At 39.4% G+C, this 14,984-nt stretch overlaps 2 protein-coding genes across 3 annotated transcripts; one reads left to right on the forward strand and one right to left on the reverse strand.

Moving 5' to 3' along the window:
- Nucleotides 1-1,378: 1,378 nt before the first annotated feature.
- si:ch211-150o23.3 (uncharacterized) lies at nucleotides 1,379-5,996 on the forward strand. Its single transcript, XM_054609629.1, has 9 exons — nucleotides 1,379-1,536; nucleotides 1,768-1,879; nucleotides 2,241-2,279; nucleotides 2,365-2,673; nucleotides 2,984-3,292; nucleotides 3,979-4,293; nucleotides 4,506-4,655; nucleotides 4,747-4,820; nucleotides 5,353-5,996. Exons 2-8 carry the CDS (start codon nucleotides 1,849-1,851, stop codon nucleotides 4,788-4,790), a joined length of 1,197 nt encoding a protein of 398 aa, XP_054465604.1. The 5' UTR covers nucleotides 1,379-1,536; nucleotides 1,768-1,848; the 3' UTR covers nucleotides 4,791-4,820; nucleotides 5,353-5,996.
- Nucleotides 5,997-11,849: 5,853 nt separating this feature from the next.
- On the reverse strand, nucleotides 11,850-14,935 carry LOC129099863 (uncharacterized). Of its 2 annotated transcripts, none has more exons than XM_054609278.1 (6): nucleotides 14,642-14,935; nucleotides 12,779-14,536; nucleotides 12,626-12,692; nucleotides 12,456-12,522; nucleotides 12,227-12,361; nucleotides 11,850-12,126 (listed from the first exon to the last, which is right to left on the reverse strand). In XM_054609278.1, the coding sequence occupies exons 1-6, from the start codon at nucleotides 14,682-14,684 to the stop codon at nucleotides 12,010-12,012; spliced, it is 2,187 nt and encodes a 728-aa protein (XP_054465253.1). In that variant the 5' UTR covers nucleotides 14,685-14,935; the 3' UTR covers nucleotides 11,850-12,009. The 2 variants fall into 2 exon arrangements, with proteins under 2 accessions (XP_054465253.1, XP_054465252.1); XM_054609277.1 differs by having other exon boundaries at nucleotides 12,456-12,525; nucleotides 14,642-14,932.
- Between the last annotated feature and the right edge of the window lie 49 nt (nucleotides 14,936-14,984).

Below are 14,984 nucleotides of genomic sequence, written 5' to 3' on the forward strand. Positions count from 1 at the left end.
TTTTGTAAAACTGACCACGCCTGTCAAGTTGCAGAGGGATCACGAGTCAACAATGTTCCAGTCCTGCCACTAATTCTGGATTTGATTGCGGTCTAGACTCAGATTCGGTCATTTCTACGACTCCCAACATCTTGGCTTTTCAGCCTCTGTGGCTTGAATGGAAAATATATCTTCAGCCAAATTGAGGTTCTCTTTCAGACGGAAACAGGTTTTCAGGATATCTATTATTTTTGCAGGATTCATTTTCACCCACTGCCTTCACAAGCTCTCCAGACCAGGGCTTCAGAGGACATGACTTGTGGTCGATCACGGACACAAATGAGGTACTGAAAATGCAAATCGAATCCATTTGGTTACAAAACAAAGAAGGAAGGAATAAACATCCTGGGCCTAGGAAAGCCTAGTCATCTCTAACCGGAAAATGTGAAAAGAAATAAAATGCCATGGAACATTTTATTGGGTTGGTCACTTGGTGTGTGAAACGATTTCACAACTCAGACATGAATCAGCAAATATGTCTTCTGATGTGGTTTTTGGTTGATTCATCCACATTGCCCTTTTCATCTGGGAAGAATAGGCTCATGACAAAATAATGGGAGGAAGTGGGAGGATTGCAGCAGGAGAATTGTGTTGTAGATAATTATTTGAATGGTGTGGCTATTTGCGTCTACAACAGTGACGGAGGTGTTACCCTTTAAGGCTGTTCCTCCCACACTCTGAAATGTTTAGCCTACAACACTGTTACAAATTCAGGCTGCCAGGTTGTGAAAAATCCCTCCTGCTGTTTTTCCACTTCCTCATAAGTAAAGGTTACTAAATGTTATAACCACAATCTGTCTTTTTAGTTTGACAATCCCTTATTGTGCCTCTCCTGACAGTGTTTCCCTGCCAAGTCATGGTACAGGAATAGTAGGCTAACAAAGCAGGGTTTTGGTACTAATAAGGCTGTAACTTTGTAATCAGGCCTTTATGTCTATGATCAAGATACAATTATTATTTAATGCTAAAAGTAGGTACAAACAGAACAATTAACTTCAGAATTCATCATTTACGTTTATGAATGTATGTTTTTGCTCAAAACAAGGATTGTGGATTTTTCTTTTGTATTTCTTTGATATTACATGCAATGCGTTTAAGCAAAAAGCCAATTAAATACGGCCTGTCCAACATGTATAAATCAAATCATAACTCCTCGAAAAGACAATCAAACATACACAAATGGAAAGGAATAAATGATTTATTTTCTCTGAATTGACAATGCAACGTGTCCCTTTACTTTATGTAGGTCTATTGAAATTGCGATAGATTGGTTTGCTGGATAAATCAAGTGTATACTTTTAAATTATGGTATTAATAAAAAAAAAGATTTAGTGGGTAATTGTAGCCACTGCCCTCTCCCAAGTATCTCCAAGGAGAAACTAATAGGATTGCGAGCAGCGCTGCGGCTGTGGTGACCTCTGTCTGCCGCAGGGAGAACCGCTCCACCGCTCAGCTCCGGAACTCCAGAGCGGTTAATGTGACGATGGCGGCCTAACGGTGAGTCATTCTCTGTTCGTAACGTTATCCTGACAACGTCCATAACACGGTGACAACCACCTGGACTCATTGTTTGGGGGACTAGAATGAACCGTTTGCCACTGCATTAGCACGTGTCTACCCCCGCGCCGACAGAGCCAGTTGGTTTAAGCCGTTAGGTGGACGTTAGTGGGTTAGCCGCTCTGAACCGTTGTAGCACACAAGCTAACTGATGTTCTGTTCGTTCAGCAGCTTCCAACGGCTGTCCGCATCATCACCACGACAACGGGCATCCTTCCCACCCGGCCGCGCGATGGAAGGCTGAGGGGAGCCATGCTGAGTCTCCTCCATATCCCTTTAACAGGTAAGGCTAAGCCGGGGCAGCTATTAATGGTTGACTAAGCCGGTTGGTCAGCCGACGCCAACTCTGACGCAGGACCAGCCAATGGGTCATACAGCAGCCCTGTTATGAATGTTACCCTCGTGAAGGTTATGATGTTATTATTGTTATTGTGTAGACATTAGTTTGTGGATATATAGTTAGTTTGTAAATCATCTCAATGACTATAAAGTTGGATTGACACTTCTCAAACACTGATAAAGAGCAATCAAAGCAGCACTGTTGTATTAGATCATATTAAGTTTGTGTAATGTAATAGTTTGAGTTTTAGTAGTTGCTATTGTTGACGTTTTTAATGGATTTTTTGTTTGTTCTTTCCTCACAGGCCTGTTAAGTGTTCTGTGGGATGGAGTTGCAGCTTTTGGTATGCCTGGGATTGATATAAACCTACTGGATCCATAGCTGTTCACACATTTTCTGTCTCTAAGTGATTCTTCTCTGATCCACAGGTGGGGTCAGACTAATTGACGGGGAGAACAAGTGTTCTGGCAGAGTTGAGGTACTCCGCCATGACCAATGGGGGACTGTTTGCGACCATGGCTGGGACCTTCGGGAGGCCGATGTGGTGTGCCTGGAGCTGGGCTGTGGCCTAGCTGAATCGGCCCTTCACGGTGCAGTATTTGGTGCAGGCAGTGGAGAGATCTGGCTGCGGCATGTCCAGTGCTCCGGACACGAGTCCAGTTTGACACGCTGTGCTGTTGTCCTCCACAGTTATGCCTACTGCACCCATGAGACAGATGCAGGGGTGAGATGCTCAGGTGACAGTCCACTCTGTTGAGGCATTTTATCTACCAAGTAGCAGTACCAGATGGTTGAGTGATTTCTGCTGGGTTGATTCATAGAGGCTACATGTATGCATACAAATTCAAATTCAGACTGCATACATTTCTTTCTGGAAATCTTAAGTCTTAGTCCAAACTCTTTTCTTGTATGTTCCCTCCGTTGTGGAATGAGTAACCAAACTCAGCAGAATCCCACTCCGTCTTCAAAAATCACTTGAGGACCTATCTCCGCTGAGATTACTCACTACCCTTGTTTACATTTTATAATTTCTGTCTTTACTCACAGGTACCCTTTTAATGCCCACCCTCACACTCCTGTCACCTCACACTGTGTTCTCTCCTGGAGAGGCTGTTCGCTTTGGCTGCAGTGTTTTGCTGGGTCACCACCTCAGTGACTTCCACCTGTACAAGCATGGAGTGTCTACCCCACTGGTTACACAGAGGGCGGACCAGACCCAGACCAAAGTGGAGCTGACACTGTCCGACATAGAGACTTTCCATCAGGGCAGCTACAGTTGTCGGTACAGGATCAAGCGCAGCTTCCCTTCTCAGCTGCTGAGCTCTCCACCCAGCAACTCTATAAACATCACTGTTGGTGAGTCTTAACCACATCGTCTAATCTTTTATAACTTTTATAGCACATTTTTTATTTTAGATTTGAATTTATTTTAAGTCCCTTGCATTGAATATGTTTCGATTTAATTTGATTGAAATGATTAACTCCTAACATCCAGCATGTAATGTACAACACGTGTCACAAAATAATAATCACAAGCACGATGGTTTACGTTTCACCACCTCCATTTGTTTAGGAAGACTGTAAGATGCTGGTGAAAGCTCCAAGTGGACCATTTGAGTTTAGGTTATTGTTACATATTTTTATTTTTAAGCTACTCTGTATTGTAATTCTTTGTTTCATTGCTGTGTTGCATGTTATTTATCATTGATTTATTTTGATTCATTAATTTCAGTTTTCCATATTCATAATTGATATTGGCAGTGTAATGGCATTATTTCATCCAATGTTCAGATTTTTCTAGTCTGTTGTTAATATGACTTTCACAAAAAATATTGAGTGTTACACACCGAAAAAGGCCATTTTATTTCAGATAATTTATTAAATTATTTAAGGGTTAGACGGAAAATTATAGTTTTAAAGTTCAGGCCCAAATTGGGTTTAAACAAATTCAAATCTTTTCAAGATTAATTTTTTAGCCTGATCAAGCGTCTGTATTACCCTGTATACCATAACCAATCAAATTCATTTTTGAATGATCACAGTGGAACTCCTGACTCCCCAACACTGGTTCAACACTTCGACTGAGGCCCCGGCTGGTTCCGTCATTAAAGGCCACAATTTTAACATCACCTGCTCCACCCCGCAGCAGTACCCTGGAGGTTCTTTCCAGCTGCGTCTGATCCGCTCCAACGGCACAGTGCGCCAGTCCCTGCCTGCCCTCACCCCATCCGTCACTTTCACCTTTCCCAACGCCCAGAGCTCCAATGAGGGATACTACTACTGCCTGTATCGGGTCCAGCTGGGTGGACGCACCTTCGTCTCCAGAGAAAGCCAACCCCTGCCTATCGCTATCAGAGGTGACACGTATAATATTATAGTATGTGGTGCCTAAAAACCTGAGTGCCTAAAAAAAAAAAAAAAAAAGGATACTAAAATATACATTTTCATAATTTAGATTCTATGCAGATATTCCTGTACTTTTTCAACTATACTTGTAACACTTAGCTGAAAAAATGAAATCCCATCTATGAAAACCTATCCTGTATGTAACTTGTCCTCCCATCCTCAGACCCAGATCCAGTACTGAGTCCAATGGTGATCAGCTGGCTTGTGTCCGGCCTGACATTTGTTGTAGCCGTCATCGTTATAATCATTGTGGCCAAGGTGCTGTGTAACAAGGAGAAGAAGCCCACTGAACTGGAGCGAGAGACCAGAACCTGTAAGTTCCTTTGTCCATCAAAGGCCTTTGAGCTTTAAACAGAGATGTGATGTTTGTCTGCCCAGACTAATAGATGTGTTTCTGCCTACAGGTGTGGATAACACTTATGTTGCCTTATCAATTAACAAGCTATGACGGGGTATGCAGGCAACCAGATCACTAAAGGTATTAAAGGTCATGATTCCTGAGTTTAAGGTGCCTATTAAATAGTATTTATCCTTCTAGGAAGTTTTCATGTTTTATAACAATAAATACAAGGGGATCTGATTTGACATTCAATGCACCATTCTATCCTATCCTCTCCTTATCCTTGAAGTGTTCTGTTTTCTTCATCATGTGAGTTTTCCCACTTGGTCGCAAGTGGTACAGGTTTATTTATACTATGATCAACTGAAACCCCTTGACCACACAAAGGTTAGGTCCATTTTAAAAATAAATAAGCACCAGTAATATTTCCAGTTATTTATTTAGATAGCTTTGTAGTCTGTTTTCATTTGACAAAGGAGTTTTCTTGTTGGTGTCAAAAATCCACATTACATCTACTGGGATTCAATGTTATTTCAATGAAAACTTGCAAGAAGAGGTGAATACTTTTTGTTGGCACTGTAATATTTAATTTGTCATTGTCTGTAGGCATATTTATAATTATGCAACACTACTTAATTAAAGTCAAGTCTTTGTTTTATTCTTTACGCAGAATCACAAGTGGGAGGACAGTCAGGGGGCTCACTCTGCGTCCATCGTGGATTCAGCTGGCAGGAGACAGAACACAGAACCAAACAGCCCGGTCGGTCATCCACCTCTGGAAAGAGGCACCACCTGGACCCAGTCCAGTCTGGATCAGGCAGTTTTTATTGGACTAAATTAGAACCAAATCAGACCAAACTTAAAGCTAGTGGTGCTGGGAAATAATGGATGTGATTGGCATTAAAGCCTTGTATTATGATGAGATGTGAGCTAACAGCCGCAGAAGACTGACAGTATAGATCATTTCCAGTTCAACGTCTGTAGGGGTTCCAGCTAGACTTCAGATTTGGCTACTGCCATGACGCCAGATGTATGGAGTGGAAAACTGCAACTAAAAGCTAATCTGGGGACACTGTGATGTGGATCCCTCAGGTCTGTGTAAATGCATTTTGAAAACATTCAGTATTTAACACTAAAGGCTCCACTAGCTTATTATGTATTCGCTTCTACAGATCAATAATCCTTAAAGGATTAGAAAATGTTTTTTTTGTATTTTAGGTCTAACCCAAAGCATCTTATGTCATTTACAATATGTAAATCACTGCACTTGAAGTTTATAGAAGCTGTAGCTGATTAAAACGTGCTGTTGTTGGAGCTTCTGGGTTCAATGAGTTTTGTTTGACAATCTACCGATATTCCTGCATGAACTGTAGGTTGAATTATTTCATCAGATTGAAATACATAAGATGAAAATTATTTTAACATTAATAATAATATATAAATAATATAATTTATTTATTTTTATACCCTCCATTGCTTAAACATTTTTTGTTACTTTTGAATAAAATTACTAGGCGCTTTAACTGTTTACATATGCAAGCTCTTTTAATAGTTTGAATTATGTGACAGCAATACAAAACACATCACATCAAACTCTACAGAATGTAAAGGTTGGATAATACAAATGTGTAATATATTTACTTGGAAAAAAAACATACACATGTCATAACAGCTTGTATAAACAATTTCTTTCATATTTTGTACCCAAGATAAAAAGTTACTACTTATTAAATGCTGAAAAAACAATTCAATCCCAATTATGTCTACAAAACCACTTAGGCACTTGTATAACAGCTGGTCTGAAAATTGTACCGTTTTATTATTATTTCAGATAACTGACAAATGGAAGCATTGTTGTGCTTTTGGTACTGAATTGCAGATTGATAAATGCACTGTGACATGAGTTTAGATGTTTATTTGGATTTTAAATATGGACACAATCTGTCCTTTTGAATTTTAATGCTAAGAAATATATCTAAAAGTTAATTAAAATATGGCGAAATTTTTATTGACTGAGGCTAACAACAATAAAAGAGGGTTGAATGGCAGTTTGCGATTATTTATGAACCAAAAAAACTCAGTCAACATCAAAATGTCTCTTTCTAAATATCAGACATCTTATTATGATAATCCACTGTCCTTAAATCGCTGAAATCAAGATCAGTGGATGTGTAATATGCAACTGTGGCATAATATCTGGACATGTAATGTTATTTCTTGCAATATTTATCCCTGCAAGAGGAACACCAGTGGGGGATGATGATGATCTCCAAAACAGATCACACTGAAACTGTCCAGGTAAGAGGAAGAAAAGGTTCTTCTAAAGAAGCATCCTCATCTTTTCTAGTAGTGGTCATACAGTAATGCTGATAGACAATTTTACGGATCAACATAAGCAAGCAAGCAAACTGCAACTATAAAGCATAAAAATATTGCATAAAGCCCAATCTCAGCCATGTCTAAAATAAAGGCATTAACCAAAATACATTCATCCAATTAAAATGCACCATTATATATAATATCCCCACAAACTGAGCATGAATTAAAAAATAATAATCATTCTATTCCTTTGAGGGATTCATTTGTCTCCATGCTGGAAAAAACTAGGTAGAGGAAGCCGGCCACAGCCAGGAAGAACACAAACTGAACCCAAAGAGGGATGAGGCGAGACGACTTTGGTGCCTTCGGAGCATCTTGAGATTGCATGGGTGTAGATTTCACATAGGAATTTCTGTAAATTGATGGTTTGTCGTACATGTAGGGCCTGAAAGGAAATAAGTAATCCTTTAGTGCATTAAAAGAAAAGTTCTCCATCACAAAATAGTGCTACGTTTGTTGTTATCATGGTTCTAACAATGTTTGGTTAAGCAACAATGAGGAGATTGTCTCCTCAAATTATAATTGAACAACATTGCGATGCAGACTTTTTGGGATAATCTATGTCATTTTGACACAACTTTAAAAACAGCAAGTCCTTTGAAAATCTTTTACTTTTTAGATTTGTAAATTACACATCTTTCTGGCTCTGGACTGTCAGTTGGACGAAATAAGTTGTCACATTGGGCTCTAGGAAACTTTTGCTGGGCTTCTCTGAGCACTTCTTTTTTTACTTTCCTACATTTTATAGACTAAACAATAAATTAGTGGTGAAGGAGGTTTTCAGATCCTTTACAAAATTAAAAGGTACAATAAACAGGATTGGGAGAATTTCTATTGCCTTTCTACTCAACATGGCAAAGACTGCGCCGACTGCTCGCAGCTAACGATGCTAACAGCGCTTTCAGTGCAAGCAACAGCTAAAGTGCTGACAGAGCTCACTGTGTTAACCTAAAGGGGAACTGGAGGTTGGGTGCTCTCTATCATGGCGCCGTCAGTCGGGACGGCATTATAAGATGTTGTATGAGAGCAGTGCAGAGCGGCATTCACATGCACAAACATGCACTAATACAAAGTGCAGCTGGCCCGGATATGTCAAGATAGCAAGTAGAAACTCAGATTACAACACAGGGAGGGAGAGAGAGAGAGCAATGAAAATACCACTAAAGTAAAAGTACATAGCATAATTTAAAACTTAAAATGTCAAAGTTAAAGTGAGTGTTGCCATTATAGTTTATATTAGTCAGTTATTATTACAGATGCATTAATGTGTGCGTAGCATTTTACTGTTGTAGTTAATCTAGGTGATGCTCATATACAGTACCAGTCAAAAATTTGGACACACCTTCTCATTCAATGGTTTTTCTTTATTCTTATTTTAATTTTTTTCTACATTGTAGATTAATATTGAAGACATCCAAACTATGAAGGAACACATATGGAATTATGTGGTAAACAAACAAATGCTCAACAAACCAGAATATGTTTTATATTTTAGATTCTTCAAAGTAGTTGAATGAGAAGGTGTGTCCAAACTTTTGACTGGTACTGTAAATATTTTATTAGCTGTTAGGTAGTTTTATCTGAAACACTGCAATATATTTTATATGCTCATACATTTTGTACGTAAAATCAAAATCTTTAAAGAAACCAGTCACAAAAGCTGTCTAATACATTTTGTAAATAGTACAATATTTGCCTCTTAATTGTATTGGAAGTATGGAGTAGCGTGAAGTGTAAAACAGTACTGAAGTAAGTCAAAAAGGTGACCCAAACAAATTTGCAAATTTTAACCTAAATAGATTCTGATGACACTATTATAACTTGTATAAATACACTTACTCATCAACAAAATCCCTTCCTCTGTTTTCAGGCTTTGGCCTTGAGTAGTTTGAGTAGGATTGCCTGTAGAGGGTGACATAAAACAGAGCACATGTTGGAACTTCTCACCAACCGAGACACCAACAACTACTGCAAAGATGTATATATTTATAACTTACTCTTGTTCAAATTCCCTCTCACTCCACTCTGGTCTTGACCTCGGGTAAGAGCCACTAGATAGACAAGAAAAGTAAATACAAAGTTAGATTTGATTTACTGAAAAGTAAGAAAGGCAACAAATGTTTAAAGCTGATGATAGAGGACTTGTAAGAGAACTGACCTGTCTCCTGCACCTTCGCTCCTCACCTGCAAATGGGAAGCAGTGATAAGAATTAGTAAAGTTCCAAAACAGTGTTGATATAAAAATTGCATACCCAAAGTCTTTAACTGTCCCTTCATTTAATTAACATTACGTTTAATTTATATATTTATCTGTGGCCCTTCCATAGGACATTAGAAAACAAATGAGCAGTAAGTCCTATTTCATAGACCCATGTGATCAGGTCTGTATAAATATACTAAGTATAATTGACTTAACTTATTTTTTGTTGTCAAAATCAGGATAAAAACATCTCTCAGACACTGGGCAATCAAACTAAAAGCTTAGGAGCCCATAGCAACAGAGAACTTAAATTACATTTGACTGTAGTAGAGATGCACCAATATCTAATTTCAAGGTCAATAATAATGACAGGTTATAGATTTACCTGTTGAATTTCCCACTGTTGATACAATTTTTGTAAACAAATTGTAGTTGTCACGCAAAAGGACATGTTTACCAACAGTCTTAATCAAATATTTATCTTTATTTATTTATTAGGAGAGTAAAAATAATAAAACTAAAAACAGCAGGGACAGATTTACTTACAGGTGTCCTGTATTCATAGGTGACTTCCTCCTCTGAAATGAGAACACAAACATGAGGCTAAATATCAGCACAAGTGTACATTTTCATTACACTATTGCCCACACATTTGCAACATTTAAGGGGTCCACACAAGTACAATAATTGCTACCTAAGTATATTTTGCCGGCCTTTAACAAAAGGCATCTGTTCATTAATACAGTTAAGAACTCATCCAGTTGGTGGTGGACCACCTGATCAACATCCTCTCTTGTTATTTAAAACACAATAGCAGCACAGATGTTTCCAGTTGTTTTGCATTGTTTTATGATTCTTATATAATGGACACAACTTTAGAATTTGTTTGTAACAGTACACTATATAACAGTTATAAATGTAGATCTTTTTCTTTAAAAAGGGACACTCAACAGATTTTACTCATAAAACATGTTTTATGTCTTCTGTGGTTCTAAAGGGAGCTTTTTAAAGTCTGAGAAAATATTCCTGATGATCTCGTGTTTGGCTTTAGACATAAGCCTGTGTTAGCTGCATTACGTTTCCAATCTTTAGGGTTAGGAGTTAGGTAAAGTTTTTTACCAGGTATGTCCCATTGAGGTTATGACACTAAACATCTGAATATCTTGGTATATATTGCTTAAATTTTGGGGCAATGTTCTATTTAATCCTTTGGAGGAAATGATAAACACTCTGAGGAATGTAAGACAATATATAATTAGACTTAAAGTGAAGCTTTAGTATTCAAGTGTAGGTGTTAGATGAAAGCACACATGGCAGGTACCCTCCTCTCTGTAGTAGGTCATATCAGAAGATGGTCTCGATTTCTTCCCTTTGGCCATGGCCTCTTTCAGCTTCCTCTCATACAGACCTCTGGTGGAGTCTGAGAACGAAAACAAGTCATTTGAGACATAAAGAACAAGTGTAAAGAAGAAAAACACACAGGACTGATATCCCTGTTAGAGGAGTAAAGTGTGTGCACATGTCGGGGAGGCCTGTGGAGTCAGCTGGCTTAAACGTTGATTCAAAAACGGGCGCAAAGTGAGCGTTACCGTGAGCCACTCACCCACCACAGGCCCGTGCTTTATCCCGTACTCATCCAGCAGGTCGCTGATGTCCTGCGCGGATTTACTTCTTAGCGAAGACATTTTTTTTCGACTTGGTTTATTCGTTCAAGTTTCTGTGATGACTTATTGTCCTGTGGTTTCTGTTTCGGTTAGGCTGTACGGTTCTTTTGCCCCCCAAAGAAAACAGACCAACAATCTTAACTCCTCCCCCTGAAATGACCAGTAGGAGCTCGTTTTGTCACGCGGGCGGTAGGGGTAATTCCGTGTGGAGTCGAACGCTAGTTCAGAAGCATGGAGAGGAGGGTAACCCCGCCCTCCTTTGTTGACCCAGGTGTAGAAAGCATTCGCGCTTTCCGTCAAATGTGACGCGGTTTCCGTTGGACACATTCTCCATTTATGGTTTCGAGTCTGGTTTCTGTCCACATATAAAGCAGCGCCACCAGCTGGCTAACTCTATTAATGAACACTAACGCTGATGGTAGTTAGTAAGCATATGTAAATAAGTAAGCTCATTCTATTGTTACTAACAGTGATAACAGGATAATAGTAACTATCAAAAAGAAAATGTCTCTATGCAGAAATGCCCACACGAGAGTTGGATTATTACAGATGCATTAACGTAGAAAAAAATACTAATTTAACCACTAATAAACAACACATTTTAACCACTTTACATACTGTTACATAGTTCAAACTGTAGCAATGTGTTGTATCTTTTAAGTTAAATTTTGTATGCAAAAATTTGTCAGATACTCTGTAAAAGGGTACAATGTTTCCCTCTGTGATAATGAAGAGAAGAAGCAGAGAAATACTCAAGTAGAACAAGTATCTTAACTCTTTAAAGTACTTAAATAAGTAAACTAGTTATTGTCCACCACATTAGATACCTTAGGTCTGAGCCTATTTAGCCCTGATGTAATCTACATTACTTACAAAAAAAGGTAGGAATATGACTTATCTACAGTTCATACAAATACATCAGCATCATTTTAAACAAAGATAGATCTTTATTAAGCAAATAAGCACACAAGTTTAAATGTTTCACACTTTACATTGCATTTTTACAAGAAAATATTGTCATTTTGGATTTTTCTTTCATATAAGCATGTCAGGAAATTTCAATGACCACAAATTAGGTTTTGACCTAAAAGAACGACACATGGCTGAACCAGCCCGCTTGGTCTGTGGCGAACCAGAACATCAGCAGTCCCGTCAGTATCACCAGACCCATCTTCAGTGTCAGCTTCAGCATGTTGAAGCACTGCAGGAACAAAGGACAGTGCAGAGAGGAAAGAGTTAGTTAACAATTCAGGATAAAAATGAACAAAGTGAATGTCAGGTAAAATCTGGTGAGTACACACTTTGTGTTTCCTGTTCCGTTGGACACATGTGTGTGTGTTGCTGATATCTGGCAACACACACAGCTCTGGTAGCTGAGTGTTTGGGGGGTCACAAGCCTGTGACATTTCCGTGGTGTCGTCAACCTCACTCAATTCCTGTACAAGGACAAAGTGGTTAAGAAATCTAGGTTATGTGTTCATGTTTATGTTTTTTTAAAATATGTGTGCTGATATGTGTCCACATGCAAACCTCAGATGTCTCTGCAGAGCTCAGGTCCTCCTCCCCTTCTGTGGAGCTGCTGAGTGAAGCTCTGTCACTGCTGAGAATCAAGGAAGCAGACACAGTTGTGTTTTTTTGGGGATCTTTCCTAGCTCAAGTTGTAGTTTTTGTGTGTAATACATACTATGAATCCTGCTTACCTGTCAGTTTCATAGTGAATGACCTGAGACAATGGATCTGCACAAAACTGAACTTTTATCTGCCTCCCTGTAAAAATGCACAAATGGAAACTGATAAATTGTTTGAAAACGTTCTTCCATATAAAGATTATACCCGTCATCATCTTCACCCACCTTCTCTTTCGTTCTCTCCGTCGCTGTCATCATAAAACTCGTAGAAAGCCTTGATTCTCTCCTGCTCTTGTTCCCAGTTGCTGTCGTCTTTATACTCGTCGTTTCCCAACTGTCCAGTCTCCATGATCCCAGAGGGTTCAGGTTCAGTGTTGAAGAAGAAGCTATCATCCAGCGATCCCTGGTTAGAGGGGATTGTTGTTTTTGCATCCCCTCTCTGAACCACTGAGTAGCTGTTGCCGTCTTCTGCAGGACGCTGAGTCACATCTGAAAGCGGTGTTTCCACTTCATTTGTGTCCTCTGTGGTTAACAGGTCTTCAGACAGAAGGGTATCAGCTGTTAACACGTCTAGATTCCAATGAATGTTGAAACCTGCTGGATCCACTCTGTTGTAGTAGTCAGAAAATGCTGCACTGCTCCCACTGAGAGTCTCCTCCAGATGCTTGTTGCTTTCAAGATCTTGTAGACTCATACGATCAAAGAGCTCCTCATCACTCCTCTTCTCTTGGACCTCATCATCACTGGAGTTGTAGGAATCACTCTCACCTGTTGCACCTCCATCATCAACCCCTGTTACAGCTGCATCGGCAGATATGCTCACAATCTCTTTTTCTCCATTTGCCACATCCAGGCTCCTAAACTCATTGGCATCAAACTCTAAATCTTTGCTGTACAGATACCCGTCCCCCTCTTCATCGGTGTCCTCAGCTCTTCCCATCCACATTGCATCTGTCACAGCACTTTCCAAGCAGGTTTTCTGCTTTGCAATTGAACCACTGTTGGATGTAGAAGCCAAGGCCTTTGACTGGTGATCCTTCTTTTGAATTTTGCCTCCATCTTCTACATATTCGCATGAGGAAAAGTCTGAGGGATAATCTGCAAAGCTCTCACCTGCATCTTGGTGCTCCTCCCCTGAAAAATCCTTAATTTTCTCTCCATATTTCTCACTATCAACTTCAGCAATTAGATCCTGTAGATTTTGCACTGATATTTCTGGAAACTCCAAATCTGCTTTCGCTTGGCCATGTCCGCAAGGATTTTCAAGCTCCTGCTCACAGCACGGAGCGAGAACATCTTCTTCTTGTTCGATTTTCATGCCCTCATGCTCAGAATCACACAAGTCTTCTTCTTTTTCTTTTTCCCTCTCTTGCTCATCCTCTTCAATCCCGTCACCTCTTATCATCATCTCACTGCCACGTTCAGGGACTCTCTCAAAATAGGACACCTCCTCATCACTCTCGCTCTCACCTTGCTCCTTGTTTCTAACTTGAGGGTTTTCAGCACCCTCCGGGGCCAGAGGTTGTCCCTCAGTAAAGACCTTGTCCTCTTTATTAACATCGCAAAACTCGTCGCTGCAGTGAACCGACCTCAACAAATCCCCTGGTTTCTCTCCTGTTCCCATATCATCTTCCTCATCCTCTTCATCTTCTCCAGAGCTTAGCTCCTCAGTCTCTCCATCTGAGCTTGTGTAATCTTCCTGAGTTGTTTTGTCCCTGTTCATGACCCCTACACCTTCAAAATCCTCGTCTTCGCTTTCATCATGACACTGCTCTTCATCAACATTTTCAGCTGTGTTTATATCTTTAGTTTCCATGCTAGACAAAACTGCAGTTTGATCAGTTGCTTCCTGCTGCAGAGCCCCGTCTTCCTTTGTAAGTACGTTTTCTTCAGAGATGTCTGTTTTGTCTGCCTCAGATTTTTCGTCAAAATTTAAATTCTCAAAATCCAAATCTTCATCAGGGAATGATGGAACAGCTGTTTCTGTGACAACATCATCATTTGAAAATTAAATACTTTCATAACTAGTTTCAAAAGAAAAGAAAAGTAAATACCACAGTACTACGGCATATAAGACGTATTTCTTACCTGAAAAAGCATCACTAAGTAGATCAGCAAAACGTTGTTCCATCTTTTCAAATAGGGAAAACAATAATGTCTATAGTACGAGTTATATCGAGACAAACATTACTGCCACAGATAATCTCTTCTCAGAAAGGAAGAGAGCGCGAAGTAACTCTCATCTGCTGTTGCTGGAAGTGGCTTCCTGTCAAACAGATGTTGCATAAGTTACACATTAAATCTAATATATTTGGTTAAATATATACCTAGAAATGTCTACATTATGTTAGCCGTACCATAAAACTGAAGATGCTCAAAATGTGTGTGTCCCTCTAAAAGTGAAATTACAAAAGTAATGTTTTGCGTTGCT

Source organism: Anoplopoma fimbria, chromosome 12 (assembly GCF_027596085.1).
Source record: "Anoplopoma fimbria isolate UVic2021 breed Golden Eagle Sablefish chromosome 12, Afim_UVic_2022, whole genome shotgun sequence".
Taxonomy (NCBI): domain Eukaryota; kingdom Metazoa; phylum Chordata; class Actinopteri; order Perciformes; family Anoplopomatidae; genus Anoplopoma; species Anoplopoma fimbria.